The 21,961-nt window shown below is 46.8% G+C and overlaps 1 protein-coding gene across 3 annotated transcripts in view; it reads left to right on the top strand.

The window, feature by feature from the left end:
* The window catches only part of LOC147606343 (trafficking protein particle complex subunit-like protein), a 64,695-nt gene that overhangs the window by 7,337 nt on the left and 35,397 nt on the right, over nucleotides 1-21,961 (top strand). For all 3 annotated transcript variants that reach the window (XM_086792189.1, XM_086792188.1, XM_086792191.1), the window contains exons 2-4: nucleotides 14,574-14,638; nucleotides 17,781-17,895; nucleotides 17,991-18,114. In XM_086792189.1, coding sequence (XP_086648315.1) covers nucleotides 14,574-14,638; nucleotides 17,781-17,895; nucleotides 17,991-18,114 — 304 coding nt within the window. The remainder of the gene's footprint in view (nucleotides 1-14,573; nucleotides 14,639-17,780; nucleotides 17,896-17,990; nucleotides 18,115-21,961) is intronic.

The following is a 21,961-nucleotide window of genomic DNA, read 5'->3' as shown; positions in this document are numbered from 1 at the left end:
CTTTTCATGGAGAACCGAGTACTTCTCGGAAGCACTGGCCACCGTCTGAGCTGTCTGGATGTAAATCATCGCACACTGTGCGCCTTTCCTGACTGCTCGCTTAGCCTGCAAGTGGCTTATGAGCGGAAAGTTTGGAATACCTGGCTCACACTTAATGGTCACCGGGATGTTTGACACATTCCGATTGATTTGGAACGTGTGCTTGTCCCACTTGACATTAGGAAGAAACTTGTGAAACTACTGGATACCCAAAATTATGTCTGCTCCTACAAGAGGGGCAACCATAAAGTCACGCACAAACTCTATGCCTTGAATCACTAACTTAGCACCTAGAGCTTCATACTTGACACTCGTTGTCATACCTGTGCTAAAACCCTCAACCTGTTTGTCCACCGGGGTCAGCTCGAAACGGGCACGCCTAGCGGCTTGTTCCGTAACCACATCCTCCGTGCTGCCGCTGTCAAACAAGACGACTCTCTGGCCACCTATGTAGCCAAAGGACTTGAGCAATTCGTTGCGCTCATACTCTTGGTCATGGGCGCCCTTCTGCTTATCTTCGAGCTCCCGGCTAATAATTGCTCCAACTGAAGCACCGGGGGTTGAAGAACTAGGGTTAGCCATTGGGGTTTGTGTGGGAGCTGTGCTCACCACGGAAGCTGTGGAGGCGGCGGCGGCCTTTGGAGGCTTCTTCGGACAATCCCGAGAAGTATGTCCTTTTGTATGACAAAAGAAGCATCTACTCTCCTTCTTGTACTCAGAAAGCTCCTCAGCACTCAACTTGCCACCTGTCTTGCGTGCCTCCGCTTTTTGGTCTGGAGTAAGCTTAGACGCATTGTTCGAGTTCTTGGAGCCAGAGGCTCCCGGGCTTTGTCCTGGGGAAGACCCCGTCTGGTTCTGGCTTTTGCCCCCCGAGGTGTTAGCCTTCGGAGAAGCCGGCTGGGAAGTCTTGGGCTTGCCACCATTGTGTTTCATTTCTGCACTCTGCACAAGTGAGAGTGCGTCCTCAAAGGTGGCTGGCCTAAACATACGCACCTCCCATTGGATTTGCGTGTCCAGGCCATACAAAAACTGCCCTTTCTTGTCCGTATCAGATAAGCCTAATTGCAGACACAAGGTCGAAATTTTATTGGCAAACTGAAGGACTGGTTGCACGTTCTGACGCGCTCCCCTGAACTCGTCTTCGAGTCGCTCAAGGTAGTGGGGCGGTAGAAACGGCTGCTTAAGGTCGCGGACGAATTCGTCCCACCCATAAGCTGCCATACTTGCTCTGGTGTGGGCATGAGCCCACTGAGTCCACCAAGGAATGGCCTCACCTTCCAAGTACCAACTAGCTAAGATCACGTTGTCAGTATCTGTTTTCCTAACTGCGGCAAAGTAAGCTTCAAATTGATGTAACCATGAATAAAGAGTTGTGGGATCGAGTTTACCATTATACTTACTGAAATTCATTTTCTCGGGAAAATGATTCGAGGGCGCCGCCGGTGTCAATCTGGCGTCCAAAGCTCTGAGGTAACGCTCGTGTTCCACTCGTCGCATGGCGTCGTCTTCGCGTTGTCGAATCTCCAATGCACGCATCTGCATCTCAAGCAAGGAGCTTGGCTGTGGCTGTGACCCCGCGAGAGGGTCCCTGTAACGAGGATCTGGTATCTGGGATACAGAGGGAGAGGGAGGAGGAGATGGAAAACGCGACACTGGAGAGCGAGAACGCTCCTCCAGAGCCAAAATCCGCGCCTTCTGCTCATCCAACTTGGCTGTCTGGTCTGCGATTGCTCGCATCATCTGCTGGAACATGTCTGTGACACTCAAGCCGGGTGCCCTAGCTGGGCTGCCTGGTGCACTCTGGTCCCATGGTTCTGGTCTCTCTCGTCGCCAAAGCTCGCCATAGCAGGAAAATGCAATTCCTTTCCGGAACGCAATCTGACCATCCACTATCTGTGTGGGAGACTTCTGGAGGCTTCCGGAGGCTAAAAACCAACCGTCCTTCGAGGGACAGGAGTCACTCCGAAAGGGGTAGTCCACCGGCGTCTAAAAACCAACCACACAAGCGAAAAAATTTTCTGGTTTTCTTTGCTGAATCTTTGTCCTTGAAGTAGGCTCTGATACCACTGTAATAGGCGGAAGCTTCGGAGAAGGATCGGCACTTCAAAACTCAGAAATCAGCACTCTTTTCGCGACGGAATTAACGCACAAACTGAAAGGAGATGTGCAGAAAATAGAGAGAGAAGGGGGAGATGGAGAGGACACAGTATTGGGTCCCAATCACCCTCTGTAGGGCCCCCACCACGGATGGTGTATTTGCTTTATTAGAATGATGTAAATCTGAAAACAAATACAGAAAACTTGACCTTTTCTTGGCTGGAAAATCCTGCCCTTGACCTTTAGAAGTCCACCCCTTTGCTTGGCAATCTCCTTGGCTTGACTGGCCCTTGATTGGCTTGAGCACTTGGTGAAAACTGAGATGAATGATGGGATTTAGGCCTACCCTATTTATACTCCTCCTCAGGAGCAGTCGGCCAGCTGAAAAACAGCTTATTGTCCCACGACTGGTGAAATTCAGCAATAAATGCTGAATTAAATCCCAAAAAATACTGCCTTTTTTCCCTAACAGGCTGAAAGTGATGCGCCTACTTCTGATTGGCTGGACACCACTTTTGTCCACAATCCCAAGGCTGGGCAGCCTGTATGGGCTGCCCCATACATGCCCTACCCAGGACTCGACTGTGAGAAGACTGTTTAGGTGGCCGGTTGTGGGATCTGGCTACCAACATGATGAAGGGTGCAGCCATCTAAAGGCTGTAATCCCCTGGAGATTGCCTGATCTGTGCCCTAGGGCTGTCCTACAGCCCCTCCATGGCTGGTGGGTTCAGCCTGGGCCTTCCTGGCCCTCATGGGGGTGGTTCTACACCGTTCCCGTGCCCACACTCAGATCCGGGGTAGCCCTATGGGCTGGCCCCTTGTCCTAAACATAATCTACTCAGTGATCTGGCATCCGGTACCAAACCAGATACACAGAACCACTGACATCATTCTAGAGGGAGACTCACAGCGCGGACTGGCACTGTTTCATGTGCAGGACAGTTTACACCTGACCTTGGACTCATGTGCAGGACAATGCACACCTGACCTCGGATGACTGAGATGGATCCCTGGCTGACTCGTCCCGGACTGGGCTCACATGGGACCAGTTCACCATCCCAGGTCCTGCACCTACGTGGCATCCAATTGCGGGATGCACGTGACATCCCCCTCTGAAAAAGATGTCGTTGGACTGGTACAAGCCCAACCTGATTCTGATCCAAATCCAAAAAACTCTGGAAGTACCATTGTGCCCTAGGCACGGTTAGCAACTGTCAGAATATGCAGCGGAAATGATATCCAAACTTGGGTAGACAAGAGCAAGTAGACTGCAGAAAATAATCAGCACAAGAAACACTGAGAGATGTGTGTAAACTCTTCTCTATACACAAGATCCCGAAGAAAACTGAATTGAGAAAGTGGAGGAGGATGGGGGGGAATATATACAAGGCCATGAGGGCAGTCGGCCAGCTCTGGAAGAGGCCCACGACTCATAAAATGTCCACGACTGCTGAAAAACAGCAGTCGGCCAGCATCTGATCCCCACATCTGCTCAGATCAAGTCGGCCAGCACTCAGATGGCCCACGACTGCTACAGATGCAGTCGGCCAGCCTCAGAGTGGTCCTGGCATCACCTGGCAGCCCTCCAGCCACTAGGAAAAAATGGGAAAAAATAGGGAAAAAATACGGGGAGTGTGGAAAAATGATATACGGGCGGGCACACCCACAACAGAGGCCCTGGTGTATACAAATAGACAGGAGATGACTTCTAACACCCCCTCTCAGCTCCTGGCTGTGTAACCAACCCCAGGGAGCTGGAGTGCCGCCTGAGCGTAGCCTGAGGTAGAGACTTCGTGAAGAGGTCCGCCGCATTGTCCTCCGTCGAACAATAAAGTAGCAAGATGTCACCAGCCAAGATCTTCTCACGAACAAAGTGATACTGTATCTCTATATGCTTGGTCCGGGCATGGAAAACCGGGTTCCGAGCAATAGCTATACAACTCTGGTTATCACACTGGATGACTGTGGGCTCCCTCTGTGGAAACCCCATCTCGCCAAGCAGCCTCCGCAGCCATACAACCTCACAAGCAGCACCACAAGCAGCCCGATACTCTGCCTCTGTCGAAGAAAGGGCAATAGTCGGCTGCTTCTTGCTGCTCCAAGAAACCGCTCCTGAGCCGAGGGTAAAAGTGTATCCTGAAGTAGATCTCCTCGTGTCTGGATCTCCTCCCCAATCTGAGTCACTCCAACCTTGGAGCTTGACTCCATTCCCTCCTGTGTAAAAGAGTCCCAGATCCTTCGTACTCTGCAGATACCGCAAGATCCGCAATCCTGCGTCCCAATGAGTCTTCAATGGCGTCTGCATAAAAGAGCTCAACAGCCCCACGGAGAAGCTCAAGTCCAATCTGGTGTTCAGCAACCAGATCAATGAACCAACCAACTTCCGGTACTGCGAGGCATCAACTGGCTCACAAGGATCTGTAACGGTTAACTTTGTGTTCGGGTCCATCGGCGAAGTAATAGGCTTGCAGTTCTCCATCCCAAAGGCCTCAAGCAACTCATGAACATACCGCTGCTGAGAGACGAAAAACCCCCTCTGGGTCTGCCAGATCTCCAATCCCAAGAAGAAGTGGAGTAAGCCTAAGTCGGTCATCTCAAACTCCTTTGACAAGGCAGCCTTCGTCACTCCAATGTGCTCCACATGACCGCCGGTGAGAATGAGATCATCCACATAAAGGATGATGAGTGTGACCATGCCGCGTTCCTGAAAGAGATACAGGTTCGGATCTGCAACCGATCTCTGGAATCCAGTCCGAATAAAGAAGGAATCAATCTTCTGATTCCAAGCCCGCGGAGCCTGCTTAAGACCATACAAGGCCTTACGTAACCTGTAAACCATCCCTTCCGATCCTGGAACAATGAAGCCTGGAGGCTGCTCAACGTACACCTCCTCCTGCAGGTCACCATTAGGGAACGCCGATTTTACATCCATCTGGTACACGGGCCACCTCTGAGAAGAAGCAAGGGCAAGAACGGTCCGAATCGTGGTCATCCGTGCTGTCGGTGCAAAGGTATCCTCGTAGTCGATGCCTGGCCGCTGAGCATAACCCTTAGCCACAAGCCTGGCTTTGTGTTTGTCCACCGACCCATCAGCCGCGTACTTGGTCTTAAAGACCCATTTGACACCAATGACTGACCGCTTCGACGGCCTCGGTACCAACTCCCAAGTGTTGTTCTTCTCGATGGCGTCAAGTTCCACCTGCATGGCTTCCCTCCAAGTATCCTGTGAAAGGGCTTCCTTTACGGAAGTGGGCTCTTTATCCCGCATGATACGAGACATAAGAGCATAGTTCACCTGAAGAAGCTCTGCCGTGTTGCTTTTATCTCGAACTCGATGTGATCTTCGAGGGCCGTCCTCTGTGGTCCACTCGGAGGGTAGCTCCGTGACACCTGACTCCCGAAGGGTGTCCATCAACCACCTAGGTACTCGAACAGATCGTGGAGCCTCCTGTGGTCGCGGGGGCTCAACTCCAGCTGCGGGCTCAACCTCCTGTGATGACTGAGGTGGATCAACTGGAGTGATAGACTGGGAATCATCATCAGACTCTGGATCTCCAAGAAGTGGCGGCTCCTCGACAGTGGATGCTGGAACATGCTCGTCAAAGACCACATCCCGGCTGACAACAATCTCGTTCCTCTCTGGATCATACAACCTGTATCTTTGGAAAGAGAGTTATACCCCACAAATACCAGCTTGCGGGACTTGGAGTCAAGCTTCCCCCTCTGCTTCTTCGGAATATGTACATACGCGTCACTCCCAAAGACACGGAAGTGCGAGACATCGGGTTTCCTGCCAAAATATGCCTCAAATGGAGTCATATGGGGTACAGAAGTCGTCGGAGAGCGGTTAATGGTATGGACAGCTGTCGCCACAGCCTCACCCCACAGTGGACGAGGAAGATCTCGATGCTCCAGCATGGTCCTCGCCATCTCCACCACAGTCCTGTTCTTACGTTCAACAACTCCATTCTCCGAAGGCGATCCGGTATTGGCCAATTCCCTCTTGATGCCATGAGCTGCACAAAACCGAAAGAATACAGTCAAGGAGAATTCCCCTCCTTTGTCAGCCCTGAGAGTCTTGACCTGAAATCCAGACTCTTTCTCCACCATCACGTGCCATTCCTTGAACCGAGCAAAAGCCTGGTCCTTCTGTGAAAGAAAGTAGACCCACGTGAATCTGGTACAATCATCAACAAGCAGCATGAAGTAGAGAGATCCTCCCAAGGATGGTATCTGATGTGGTCCACACAAGTCAGTGTGAATCAACTCCAAAGGTTTCGAAGCCCGCCTGGAAGCCTGCTTCGGAAAGGATTCCCTGTGCTGCTTACCACGTATGCAAGAACTGCAGCGTCCTTGCCTACTACCAACATCTGGCAAGCCAACCACCATCTGGTCCCGGAAGGCGCGCCGCAAAGCATCCACATTCAAGTGGCCAAAACGAAAGTGCCACAAGTCTCCGACCTGAGAGCCTGTCAGTGAGGAGAGTGCAGAGAGTTTGTAGATACCGTTCTCCACACCGCCTTCCCAAACAACTTTGCCTGTCTTACGGTCCCTTAGAGCAACTGAATGCTCCTCAAATTCCACCCGAAAGCCAGTCTTGCATACCTCATGCACTGACAAAAGATGAAAGCCCAGAGCAGGGACGTAAAGAACACGGGAAGCATGCTTGCCCCCCTTGCCGTCGGGAATGATCTCCATCCGGCCCTCACTATGAATCGGAATAGTGGAATTATCACCAATAAAGATACGACCTGACTGCCGCTTCAGATCCAGGAAGAAGTCACGGGATGGAGTCATGTGCCTGGAAGCACCACTGTCGAGAATCCATTCCCGAGTATCCTTTGCGGTGAAGCCAATTGCCCTCGCTCGAAGACGATGAATCATCGGAGTCCACCATCTCCAAGTGCACAAATGCCGGAGTCTTCGCAGCTGAGGCTGAGGACTCAGCACTCTTCCCTGTCCGCTTAGGGCACTTCCTCCAATAGTGGCCTTTCTCGCCACAATCATTACACGATCTTTCGGCCTTCAGCTTCTCTCGTTCTGGATCAGGCTTCTTCTCGGAAGACTTATCTGATGAAGCCTTCCCTTTGCCCTTGTTGGTATTACGGCCTTTCGACCGTTGGCCAGTTAAGGCCTCCGAACCTCCGCCGTGAGGAGGGTTCGTGAAACGTTCCTCCTGGTCCAAGACCATTGGCACAAGCTCCTCCCAAGTAATGGTGCTGAGCCTGCCACTCGTGATCAACGAGGAATAGAAAGCGGAATACTGACCAGGCAAGTGGGAAAGTAACGTGATGGCCATATCTTTGGACGATATCTCTTTCCCAGCTTGAAGGACTTCCTGCTGAAGGGCCTGCAGCTTGTTAATGTGTTCCCGCATCGTCGAAGACTTTGCAGGGTTCATAACCCGCATCTGCACTTCCAAGGATATCCGCTTCATGGGTGATACCCTGTTGTACAAAGAAGCCAAGTGCTCCCATATGCCTCTCGCCAGCGTCATGTGCTTCACATGGTTGATCACCTGTGGTGTGCAATTGAGGAATATAAATGACTGGACCCTGGCGTTGACACGGTCCCACATTTGTGCCTGTGCCTCTCGGTCCTTCCTCGCGGATAAAACCTCCCCTTCCTCAGCTTCCGGCCTTGGCACCCCTTTGATAATAAAATCAGCAAGATCATATGACTCCAGAACTGACTCCATCATGACCGTCCAGATGCCATAATTGGACCCGTCCAACTGCCGATCCACAGGGAACGTGGGGAGAGTCGGAATCTTCACGTGCTTCTCTGCCATCTCGAGTAAATCCGCCATCTCGGAGAGTAACCTGAAAGGGTGGGTGGGTGGGAAAAAAATCTGAAAATCAGAGAATATGCAAGTGGCTGTCCAGCACCTCTGCCCGCCTTCCTCTTGCACCTTCACTTCCCGTTCAGCCCGAAACAGTCCACCGATCAGCAACTTGTTGCTCCCCCTCTTGCTCAGAAAAACGCCCAAGATCTGCTAGAGCCTAGGGCTCTGATACCATGTCAGAATATGCAGCGGAAATGATATCCAAACTTGGGTAGACAAGAGCAAGTAGACTGCAGAAAATAATCAGCACAAGAAACACTGAGAGATGTGTGTAAACTCTTCTCTATACACAAGATCCCGAAGAAAACTGAATTGAGAAAGTGGAGGAGGATGGGGGGGAATATATACAAGGCCATGAGGGCAGTCGGCCAGCTCTGGAAGAGGCCCACGACTCATAAAATGTCCACGACTGCTGAAAAACAGCAGTCGGCCAGCATCTGATCCCCACATCTGCTCAGATCAAGTCGGCCAGCACTCAGATGGCCCACGACTGCTACAGATGCAGTCGGCCAGCCTCAGAGTGGTCCTGGCATCACCTGGCAGCCCTCCAGCCACTAGGAAAAAATGGGAAAAAATAGGGAAAAAATACGGGGAGTGTGGAAAAATGATATACGGGCGGGCACACCCACAACAGAGGCCCTGGTGTATACAAATAGACAGGAGATGACTTCTAACAGCAACCACAGATCCAAAGCATCCCACTGGGTCCAAAAAACCATCCTCCAAAACAACTAACCTGTAGAACTGGTAGGGGGAGGGGCATCCTCAAAAGCATCACGAAGAGAGGTAGCGGTAGACTCCTCACAATGAGGAAGGGAAGCGGGAATATAAACTGCAGTGGTAACAAAGTCCTCAAAAGCATCACTGATAGCAGAAGACTGTTCCATAAGTAGAATCAGATCCCAAGAATCAGCAACAAATAAATGATCCATGAGAGAGGATCACATCTCAAAGGCAAAACGCCCTCCTTTCTTTGCAAACACTGCAAAAAACACAGGCTAGGACAAAATAAAATCTGCTCAGGATCTCTAAAAAGATCACTGCTCTCCTCCAAAATGTGTAAACTCCTGTCACAGAAGAAAGTCTCCACAGATACAAAATAGCTCCTGAAAGTGATCTTCAAGTGAAGTAGTTGGAGATAGGCCCCCTCTAAGTATAGAAAACTCATGTGGGAAGCAAAACGCAGCCAAAACATTGCTGTCCAGCAAAAAAAAACAGCACTCCACCGCCAACAAAAGGCAAGGAACATGAAGAAACCGGGTAACTGTGAAGGCCAGGAACAAAACACAGGTATAGAAGCTCCATGTGGATGAGTGCTAACAGATGAGTTGGATGTGTACAGATCAGAGGGGGGTTCCTTCTCTCGTGCACTAGCAAAAGATGAGGAGAATGAATGAGGCAGTCAAGTGGTGGGAGGCATTTGGTGCAAGTTCTCCCAAATTGCAACAGCTTGCAATTCGTGTGCTTTTTCAAGGGAGTACAGCTTCTCCATGTGAGAGAAATTGGAGCACTTTCTCTCTCATTCATACAAAAAGAAGAAGCAGGGTGAAGGTCACAAACACCGAGAAGGTGGTTTATATACACAAATCTTCGACTCATATCTAAAATCAAGGCTAGAGGGTATGAGAAGATGGAAGTGACTTTGGAGATGATCAATAAAGAGAAAGATGATGAAAGGCTGATTTCCTTGCAAAAAATTTAAGAGCTTGAGGAGGATGAGGGATTGGGAGGCAGAAATGCAAAAGTGGAAGTTGCCACTGCAGGGCAAGGTGATGATGAGGATGCTTCATCTCCCTCTCATGTGGAGGAAGAAGAAGATGATGAGGAAGCAGAATGATGATAGAGCTGAGAGTCATGACTCATGGCATGATGCTTCCATGTAGTGGTGTGAAGTCTAAAGTTGTGGTGTGATTTTTGTCATTTGGACCTTGGTTTATGTATTATGCAGTCGTGGGATTTCTCTAGGAGCCGACTGCTCATCAAAGGTAGTCGTGGAGATATTCTGCAGGCCAACAGCCCTAGGCACAGCCCGACCAGCAGTAAAACTCACATATAAAGGCAGATTACATCATTCAGTCCAAGGTGTCCATCGTTTTGGTGGTCTTCAGCCCAAGACCATAGGAAGGGTGGAGTACAGCAGTTCAGCATTCAGAACCATTCAGTCAGAGTCAGCATCATCATCATCATCAATCGTTTTAGATCTCGGTTGTAACCATCTCATTTAATATAGTTGCATTGCATTGAAACCATTCTCTATGTCTTAAGTGTTTCTAAGTGCAGTTTAGTTAAGGCTAAGGTTGTTTTACTACGATCAATCCCTCGCATGTCACATGCATGTTAGCAGGTAGAGACTCTGCAAAGAATCACTAAACCCACGAAGAAAATTGAGCTTGCTTTTATCTAGAGCATCCACATGTACATTATTATGTTCTACAACATCATGAACAAAAATCAAGTACAAGGAAATGCTCTTTTTCATCGCTTTATTTATCTGTATATGTCATACAACTGGAATAGTGTCCCTAGCTACTCCTGCATCAGTAGTATGCTTCTTATGCTTGTGAGTTATCACTATCTTCTTATTCTTATAATCCGGCTTCGCGCATGCCAAGGCATACCCAATAACACATCACATCCCTACAATGGAGCAATCAAAAAGTCCTCATGGTCCACATAACCCTTTATATGAATGTGAAGTTTCCCAATCACAGGGGTGACCTTCACGGTCTTGTCTACAAATACGGAACATGCAACAATCTTCCCATATCATCCATGCAAAGGCCCAAAGAAGCAGCCATGTGAGATGAGATGAAGTTGTCTGTAGAGCAATTGTCAAACATGAAGAGGGTAGGCTGATCCTTGAGTTGACCCAATGCAAGTGGAGCATGGGAATTCTTCCCTTGTACATCCGGCATAGTATTAACTTGCAGCTTCTTTTCCTTCTCAATTTTCCACTTTGGACACATTTGATGCTCTTTACTTGCCAGACCAGACACATTTGCCCTCCATATATTCAATTTTGTCTTGCCTAGAGAGGCCCAGATTATCCTTTTTTTCCTTCTTTTTAGGGGGCTGATTTGATTCAGCATTTGCAGCCCTCTTTTGCCTCTTTGCATCACGAGATTCGGTATCCCAACTTGTGCAATTTCGGACCAACCTTATGGTCCTTACCCAAACATGCATTTATCCTCTCTGTGAGATGCTTTACATGCACTTTTTCAGCTACCATGGCTGAAGCAAATACCTCTCGAAAATTAGCACGAGGGTAGAGATCTAAGCTGTCCTGAATGATAGGTTGTAAGCCAGCTTCAAACTTTCTCAGCTTCTCTGCCTCAGAGATATGTTGAAAAGGTAAGACTTTGAGGAAAACTTAGCAAAAGCGTGCATGGTATGATTGTACCTTTTCATGCTCTTTTTGCCTAAGTGAACCCCACTCCTTAATGATATCTCTCTCGAAATGGGGAGGTACAAATTGCTTGCAGAAGTTCTCTTTAAATTCTATCCAAGTCTTCGGTGCAATGCCCAAAAGCTTTTCGGCTAACCACCAAGAGCTCGCAATTCCTTTAAGATGATGGCCCACTTGTCGAAGCTTTGACTTCTCTTTTAGTCTTCTTCCAATAAGGCTATCTCAAATTGAGATATAAAAGCCAATGCCTTATCTACATGCAAATCCCCATGATAATCATCAAATTTTGCCTGTTTTAAACTCTACACTCCCTTGATGCTGGTGGGGGGTGGAGTCCTTGGATATGGCATCTTCCATAATACATACATCCTGCTTTCTTTTCCCTTTGCCTCCATCATTAGGCCCTGCATCACCACCACACATTTGCCCTTTGTTCTTCTTAACATTTACATTAGGCACCTTGCCTTTATCATGCATAATTGTGGTTTTTGGGATTCCATGCATAGACTTTCTTGCATAGGCTTTGGGCTGCAAGTCACCATGACTCTCTTCCCGCATTTGCATGCCTCCACGAGGTCCACCAAAAATAGATCTAGGCATAGGTACCACCTGGCACGGATAGAGAAGTGTCCTCTTGTGCATATATCTGAGCTGTCCTGGCAGCCCCACTTCCTTACTTATCACGAAGAGGTTTCATAAATACAAGGTTGGCATCCTTCCCCAAAACCACCTCACCTTTCCTTATGAGATAGGAAAGAGCTAAATCTCTAGGGTTTACTTGCAATTGAGTTGCAAAATTCACAAATAAAGAAGACTCTTGCTCTACATGAGAAGTGTCAAGAACTTGTTTACCTTTTTCAACCCGTCTGGCTTCCAAATCAGCTTTGCTCTTCTCAAGCTTCTCTTCCTCCATGTGAAGCTGGGCTCGAAGTTCCTCCACTTGTTTCTCTTTTAGTCTAAGAGCTTCCCCAAGGTCAAGTTCCAGTTGAACCGTTAGGCGTCTCCCTTGAGAAGTACTCACATGAGTGGGTGAACGGTCATCCTTCTTCAATTAGCAACAAATGTGGAGCTATCCCTTGAAACTGGATTAGTATCCCACCAAGGTATGAGCGAGGAAACCGGGCTCTAATACCGATGAAACCGAGGTGGATGGTACAATCCAAATTTCTAGGAATATTAAACCACACATTAAAGACACTAAGTACAGATAGTTTTACCAGTTACAACCACACTCACCCACACTCAATTTAATGAGTATAAAGGATTTGGGAAACTTGACAACACAATGGGTTCGGAACGGGTCCCCTCCCCTCCCCTCCCCTCCCCCCTTATAAATAAAACTTTATTACTGGGAGTATTTACAAATACATGTAGAGGGTGGTCTTGCACCGGATTTCCAAGTACCAAAGATGAAAACAAAATAAAACAAATCCTCCACCCAAACACTTACCCACGTGGCCATCGATGCCCTGTTTACTATCTTTTATTTTAGAATATCAGGAGTCCACGTATGTGATATTGTGTCCATCAAGTCCTCTTACAAATGAATTAAATGTTTGTGTGCCCATTGGGGTGTTCACACCTATTTTCAATGTGGGTGTGAACACTCCACCTTATAAAACATAACTAAGTCTTAGACATGGTTTTTGAGACTTTTGATGGCCAGTTTCGGTGTGTGTAAAAAGCCAATCGCAAATCAACAAGCAAAGGCATCCACACAACCTCGTAGCCAGTAGTTATGGGCGTCCCCAACACTACGAGATTGGACAAAAGCAAGCATGCAGGACACAAAATCAGGTCATGCTTCTAATAAATCTTTTATCTCCACACACACACAAAATGAAATGCATATGCAAATATACAATCATCCTTAGGATGTCCAGTGTTTGGGCTTTGCAGATATGATCAGTAGTTTTGTGACATGTATTGGTATTTCCAGAGGGATGGGAGCTTTGCTAATATGATCAACAGTACTTCTGGCAGTGCTAGTGTGACTAGTAGGCCTGGAGGTGTGACAATCAAATTGGTCTCCAAATGCATAGAAAGATCTAGTGAGAATCTATCTTTGCATTTATTTAAAGATACCTTGTTGTTCAGGGAGCCAAATGGTGACAGTTCCACAATCGGAACATTCTTGGGCGTTCCGGCGCGCTCTAGATTTTCTTCTTGTAGGGAACGTCGTCCCCACGTTCTAGTATGCGGAACGGCGTTCCGTGGTAACTTTGCCTTATTCGTACATATGACACTCGTTCTTGCTCATTGCAGTGATGCCACATCCTGTTGTGTGTCTTGTTGCTTGTGTGCAAGCCCCTTTGCCAAGCATGGCTTGATTTCCCCCTCTTTTTCTCTCTCAAATTTATCCCAACTATAAAAATTTATTGTTTATTTCAAATTAAGGTTTACCCCAACTATCAAATTCTTGAGTTTCTCCCGATTCTCCTAAACGATTTTACCCAATCCTTTTTAATAAATAGATTCTCCCAACTTTTAATTCCTTTTTAACCTAAATTTTTCTAATTTCTCTTAGAATTTTACTTTTCCCTCAATTTTACACATTCCCCCAATTTTCTCATTTTTTAAAAACCTCCCAAAATTTTCAAAAACTTTCAAAATCCCGCAATTTTCTCCAATTTTCTCAGATTTATGTAGTTTTTATTTCCATCTTAAAAAAATAAAAAAGTTTGAACATACTTAGGTGTACTTATCCTAATGCGGACTTGTTAAAGACGTTGATGAATAAAGAATTCAATGCCTTTTTTTCCATCGATGCCACTCTCTTAGGCATTAATCCTTTCTATGTGTGCATTGTTTGACGTATGTGTGGAAGTGTGCATTATCTATGTTTAGGTCTACGTCGTGAGCCCATTGTAACCTGTGAGATAGATTATCAATAGCCAATCCATGTGCACGATTTTTTTTAAATGCAATATGAATTCTTTCCACATAGGATCTTTGATATAAAGATTTTTTATCTACAAAAAAAAATTATAAGTAAACAAAAATTTAAAAACTTAATGAAAATGATACGTATTCCGTTTTTTTGAAGTGTCGTGACATTAGCCTCTTTAGTAGGAAGAAGGCAATGATGAAGTTCAAATGCTTTTAGAATTTATGCTACATAGTCTAGACATTTGAGATCATGTATAATACTTGATGATGAAGTTGTTTTGTTGTTTGTTTGTTCAGGAATGTAATTCGTGGACGGAACACAAAGCTAGTAGTAGTAATTTTTCAATCAACACTCTTAAGTGGTAGGATCCCATTTTTCTTTGTTCTCTTCTGACATCGTATGATTTATTTGTTTAGTTTGACAAGCAACAAGTGCAACCTTTCAATCCTTTTCTAACTGAGGCTTTGGTATGAATGTAACAATCCCAATGCTTCTGATGATGCTTCATTAATGGCCATCTTTACTTTTGCTTTGCAAATAAAATAACGAAGGAATTGATTGACATAGAACTAAAATGTTTTGTTAGTGGTTTCGGAGCAAATAAGATCCTATTATGGAGATGAACCCATCCTTATCTTAGTACGCCTTAGTTTTTATACTTTTCTTCATCAGAAGTAACTTTTCTTCATCAGAAGTAGAAGAGAAACGATAGGCCAAGGCTTGCAAGATCAGCAACTTGCAAAATAGCTTGTTGATGGAAGAGTAAGAGAAGGAGCTCCCTTGCTCCATGTTTTTTTCTTCCTTTAAAAAGAGAAGCAAGGAGCCAAGGGATGAATTCAAGGTTGCATAATAGCTGACCGAGTGAGAGTGGGGTTTCGCATACTCAACAATAGGTTGCATGAAACAACAGGTTGCATGATCTTCTTTAAAGGTGAGAGTGCATCATGAACATGATGTAACATGGGTGCTTTCAAAAGCGTGTTTATGATTGATTGATTGCAATTAGTGCCTAATCAAAGACTTAAACCCAATCTACCATGTATTACTAACATGAAGTATATGCAATGTTGAAAAGCGATACTCAATGGTAGCACCATTGCTCATGAGTTCTCAATGACTCGATGATGACTGACTGACTGAGCAATGAATGAATATAATATGACTACTAACTTTGGTGAGCTGACTACCAACTGTACCAATATAATAATGTCCAACTAAGTGTGTTTACACAACCCAATGACTCTGCCCACACTGGGCTACTCATTGGGAGCCTAGACAATATTACCGTTGCATGCGCGGAAGCCTTGCTGTACTAATCCACAGCCCTAAGCATGATTAAGAATATTGATGCTAATTAACACAAGATTAAGGCAGAGGAGAGAGAAGAAGAGAGAGATTAGGTGTCAGGTTTTCTTATATTACTATGGTACAAAAAGGTAACTAGATGCTTGTACATGATGTAGGCCTATGGTCAGCCTCATAGGGATGACCTGGGCCCCCTTCTACATATGCTCTACTGAGGCTATGACTGAATGATGATTATGAACTGAATGAACTTGCTGAAAACTGATTTATGCTTATATATGAGTGTAGAGTGCTGGTCGGCCAGCATCCAGTTTGCCTGTTCTGATTGGACAAAATCCCTTTTTAATAAATACAAATGCTGCGCTTTATTATCTCTGCTGTCGGCCAATAGCTGGGCATCCAGTTGCCTGCTGTTGGGTCCTCTGCTGGCTGCCGACAGCATGTCTACAGCTAGCTTATGATGGTGTTTATGCTGCTGATGCTGATGGTTCTCCTACTGACGATGATGGTAGTGCTGATGAAGATGTTGATGATGCTGATGCTTTGCTACTGATGATGTTAATGATGCTGTCCTATAACTACTGCGCTAATCAGGGATTAAGCCAGTTCATGCCGAAGGTTAGCCATGACACGGGTGTGCACGTGTCAATTACAAACACATGAATATGGCCATGTACTCGACCTCTAAGTTGACCAATGGGTAGAAGCATGTCCATGTCACACTCAAGGAGAGTGTGCACGTGACACATTATGTTTAACACTTGAAACAATGCCATGCCAAAAGAACTCAATTCTTGAGTCAAGTTAATTCAATACGTTTATCTCACCCCTCAACTGGTTAATCTTAGAAAGGAATGAATGACTTATGATAATACCTATTTACTAGTAAGAGTTATGATTAAAACTTCGGATTTGGCTGAGGTCTTTGTAAAAAATCTGCTGAGAGTGTGGGGTCTGTTGTGGGAGAGCAACTCCTTGATTATTAGTTTAGTGCAAACGAGGAGAATCCAACTTTGTAATCTTAGGAGTGTCTTTGGGAACGAATGATTAGATTGAGAGAGCTAACGGGACCTTAAAATGATGCTGAAGGCATAGGTTTCACATAGGCGGAGTGGTTGGCAATGGTACCTACCCCAATACATGTGGCTATCATAGCTCGTTTATGCTTATGCTTAAACTAATACAGTACAAGGAGGCTGTAATAATAGATGAATTCTTATGAAGCGTGATTTCCTTGTAGTGCCAATTGCCATGATTGCTTTGGTTCAAACAATGCTGAAAACAAAATTGTATTGAGTGAACTGTGAAGGTGGGAAGGCTAGTAGAACCTTCCCTAGTTGTAAATGGGGGGGCTTAGATTATTCAAATGTTTAAAGAGGGTTAGATAAACATCTTGGATTTCCATTTGTATTGTTATCTTTATAGTATAATTTGATTGCCTTTCTAGGTCACGAGGACCTTAGAAGTAGAATGTATACTGTAACGAGTATAAGATAATGGAAGCTTTGTAAAGTATATACCATGTCTAGCTCAATAAACACGAGCTTCACTGCAATTTACAATGCGTTACCACTTTGTATGTGCTAGCAGAGGACTAGCGTGCATGTGGATGATGCTTGAAGGAGTTGGTTAAGATGGAAGGTCTTACACTATGAAGCTAAATTTGAATCCGATCTGAGTATATGTTCTCACCTTATTTTTGAAGGGCTATTATGGACCAAAACCCATTGGGAAGCATGAATAAACCTGATAGGTTGGTTTGTTGGCTTCACTCTCATATAGATGAGCTTTTTTTAAAGGGGGGAAGTATTTTACATGCTTAGCTGGACCAGCTAGTTAGTATATTCTAGGCAAACTAATACTAACTAGTGGCTAGCAGTTAATGCTTGGAGAGATGGTTAATAATCACGTAAAAGCAGGAAAAAAGCTTACCTTTGTTGGTTTTTTCTAACATAAAGACGCATTTAATGCATTACCATGGCAATCACATCTTAGATGGTAAGGCATCCGTCCATGATGCCTTGCCTTGTAGGTCCTGTGAGGTTTGGTTTTTCCTCAGTTGTAGTACATGTATTTAGGCGCACACTGTCACATGGATTTTTGTGTAGTGTTCGATAAGTCCCCAACTTTACTTTTCTGAATGTTCCTGTTTGAGATGGAATCAAGTAGCTGTGTCTCATATTCAGTAAATTGTTCAGGGGACATGGTGGAGGACCGCTTGATGGCTCTGAGGAAGCGTGCTGAAGTTGATTCTAAGTATTTTCTCTCTTTTAGCAGTCAAGAGCCATTGGAGCAAAAACGATCTCTTGCAAGGTTGAGTGGAAAATCATTCTTTGTATAGTTTGATTAAATTGCTGTTACAGGGCACTAACTTGTGTCTGTTATCCTGCTGCATGCATGTATTTCAGGCTTGGAAGCACCTTGGGCGAACTAGTGACTATGTTTTATAAAGAAGAAGGACACAGAATCAAACTTCGCCTTGAGAAAAAAACATTTAGCTCTACCGAATTGGGTGTCCGTTACAACTTCAAGGCATGCTCTTTTCTTCTGCTAATGATGGTTTTTTCTAAAGGAATGTAGTTGCATAGCATGTGTACGCTTTGCTGTGAAGTGTGCTTTCATTCTTAACTTCAAGGGTGGGTGTGTGTGAAGATGCAAATCACTGCATCAACTTAGGAAAGGGTTCCATGCATGTGAGAGGAGAAAGACATGGGTTTTTGGACAATGATGCTGAGACTTTTCCATGGCTCAGATTCCCATGGACTTGCTATACTACTTTTGGTCTCATAGACCCATTGGACCTTTTGAAGACATTAATATTACTTTCAACTCTCTCTCTCTCTCTCTCTCTCTGTCTCTCTCTCTCTCTCTCATGCTGAGAGACAAGGTCAACCCATTCAAGACGTTGTCCAGAGATCCATCACTGATTTCTTCACAGCACGAGCATCCACATCAGTCACCCATGCCGTCACCGCCGCATCGACATCAGCTGATACCAGCCGTACACAGGGGCCATATTTGTGTCCCAAAGGAGTTCTAAATGTGCATGCCTACTCCATCCTATGTCCCAGGCACCCCCGATCCAGAGCACTAAGGATCTCTACCACACAGAGATAGATCCATGAGATTCTCTAACGACATATGACACGCCGTCACCATAGCCACATCTGCCATGAGGAGGCTTATAGAGTCATGTTTCAGTTTTCAGTTTTCACGTTCTTTTTTTAGTTTTTCCATGGCACTATATACCCATGGTATCATTGTACTATTCATGGTCTCATAGGCCCTTCCAATATTTTGTAGATTTGTATACACGTGTATGCACACTGGCAGAACCAAGCCTGTTGCATGTCTTGCTACTAATCAAGTCTACATTTATTGCATCTCTCTCCGCCTGCCCGCCCAGTTCGCCTCTCTGCCCGCCAGTTCGCCATTTCGCCTGTCTTTCGCCAGTTCGCCTCTCTGCCCACCAGTTCGCCGCAGTCCGCCATTTCGCCTCCCCTTTCCCCAGTCCGCCATTTCGCTCTCCCCGCCAGTTCGCCATTTCGCCTGTCTTTCGCCAGTTCGCCTCTCTGCCCACCAGTTCGCCGCAGTCCGCCATTTCGCCTCCCCTTTCCCCAGTCCGCCATTTCGCTCTCCCCTTTCCACACCCACCCTTGCTCAGGCCCCCAAGGCAGCAACATAACTCTCTCTCTCTCTCTCTCTCTCTCTCTCCTCCCTGCCTGTGGGAAGGACTGCAGAGTGATTTGGAGGAATGGCCCCGAGTCTCCAAGAGAAACTCGAGGCCCTTGAGATGGCAATGAAGGCATTAATCAAGGAGCACAAGAAGACATCCGATTCCAACCTCAATGAGGTGGAAAACAAACTTCACAAGCACATCATAGCTCTCGAAGCACGGGTCACGAACCTCGAACAAGAGAACACGGCACTCAAGGAGGAGGTGAGTGCATTGAAAGTGGAAATGGTAGCCATCAAGAATGCTGAGAAGGAAGAAGGGGAGATCAATGACAACACTCTCACGGCCATCAAAGAAGAGATCTCCAAGGAGATCACAAAGGACATGGAAGGAAAGCTCGAAGCCAAGCAGTCAGGATGGGTCGAGGTGGTGAAGAAGAACATCCGCAAAGAAGTGAGGGAGGAAACTCAAAGGGAAGAAAACCAAATCATTCACACCACCATTGAGGAGGAGAAGATGAGGCATGCCCGCCGCCTCAACATTCGAGTCACAGGTATAGCCGAGACACCCGACTCCACTCCCGAGAAAGATGGACAGTATCTATGCATGAAGCTCGGCTACAAGGAAGAGCACCCTCTCCCCTTCACCAAAGCATGGAGAGCTGGGAAAGACTCAACACGCAAGCGAGCCCTCATCCTCCAGTTTGCAGGAGAGACGGAGAGGGTCACCTTCATGAGGAAGAGGGTCATACTACGGGGTTTAGAGGGAGCTCCTATTTTCTTGGATGATCATCTCACGAGGATGCAGCTTGAGCATAGGAGAACTTGCATGCCACGAGTCTTACACGCGAGGAGAGAAGGCAAGAAGGCCTTCTATCGAGATGGTCGGGTCATCATTGATGGCCGGCCCATGGATTAGCGGTTTGGGGCCTATGGGACACAGACCAGGCCACTGACAGAGATACACATAGCAGTATGGAATTGTAATGGTTCACTATGGGTGTAGCCTGGACGACTGGAGCATGTTATGGTGGGGAGAGACATCATACTTCTGACAGAGACACATCAGAGCCCAGAGAGAGGGCTACCTCGAGTAGAGGGATTCCAGTGGGAGTCAGCATACAGGAGGACCACACGCCAGGGTACCTCGAGAGGGTCGGGGGGAGTAGCAGTCCTATTCAGACGGGAGCTACAGGGGAGACTGAGAGTGGTAGCACAGGATCCAGAGGCCAGATACATGTGGATCAGCTTACAGCTCTCACAGGACAGGGTTATATACATAGCTCTATGTTACTTTTCTCCATCAGGATCCTCCTATGTCATTACAGAGGACATGCCACAGGAGGAGGAGATAGGAGCCTCGCCATACACTTGTCTGTCAGAGGAGATTATGCATTATTCTACACTAGGGGAAGTATTTCTTACGGGCGACTTCAATGCCCACACACAGAGCAGACAGTGTGAGGTGTATGACTATGATGACATGGAGATCCTCCACCCTGTGGATCCAGAGGAGATAGGGGCTACTCGAGCATCAGAGGACACTGGACCAGACAGAGGACATTATGGGGACCACTTACTAGAGTTGGGAGCCAGGCATCGTCTCGTTATTTATAACGGGATGCTACAGTGGCCGGGATCAGGAGGGCTGACATGCTTCCCACATGGGGGTCATACACGGACCGGAGGCACGGTGGTAGACTACATTATGGGGTCTTTGGAGGCATCACAGCTTGTCACCTCATTCTCCATTCCACCTCGTCCTATTGGGGCAGATCATACATACTTGGCATTTTCACTAGCCGGATCACCAGTATCACCAGTCCCCCACATACCGACGCCATACACTACCATCTACTTCACACATGACATGGCAGATATATACACTGGCAGAGTAGAGGATGGGCTCCTACTCATGGATCCCCTGGCATCTATGGATACCATTACAACCCAGCTCGCATCACTCCTACACACGGCTGCATTACAGAGCTTCCCACATCGTGTACACTCAGGAGAGCTTGTGAGACCTGGGACTATGCCCCAGAACAGATGGTATGATGACGAGTGCAGAGCCCTATACTCACGACTCCGCATACAGAGAGCCTTGGGAGCCATCACAGAGCAGGAGTCGAGGAGAGAGATGAGGAGACTTACTCGCCGCAAAAGGCGGGCCTTCGCAGAGATACAGGAGCTAGAGATCTTTCATTTCTTCATGAGTAGAGATAGCCCTGTCTCATGGCGGCACTTCAGAGAGCCCCGGACCCCGACACCTATTGCAGACCCACAGACATGGCACACATATGCAGAGGGTCTATACCATGCCCCACAGCAGCCACCTATACCTCAGCCACAGGAGCCTCGACCTACCACAGCTAGCTTCTTTACCCACTCGATGGTACAAGAAGCTATCCGCCGCCTACAGCATGGACGGGCCGCCGACCATATGGGCCTGCAGGGTGAGCATCTCATATATGCAGTAGATTCTTTAGCTCCTTTTCTTGCACACCTGTTTAACAGGGCACTAGCAGAGTGTTTGCCTGCGGAGTGGACGATGCACACCATTGTGCCGATTCACAAAACAGGGGATATGCTCGATCCGAGCAACTACAGGACGGTTATGGTTGGCCACGTGCTGGCCAAACTCTATGGTGCAGTGCTAGAGCAGGAGCTTAGCTTATATGCTGAGCGAGCAGGTTTACGCTCA

This window comes from Cibotium barometz, chromosome 57, assembly GCF_041138505.1.
Source record: "Cibotium barometz isolate CiBa-2024 chromosome 57, ASM4113850v1, whole genome shotgun sequence".
NCBI lineage: Eukaryota > Viridiplantae > Streptophyta > Polypodiopsida > Cyatheales > Cibotiaceae > Cibotium > Cibotium barometz.
This window is presented reverse-complemented; position numbering and strand designations above follow the sequence as displayed.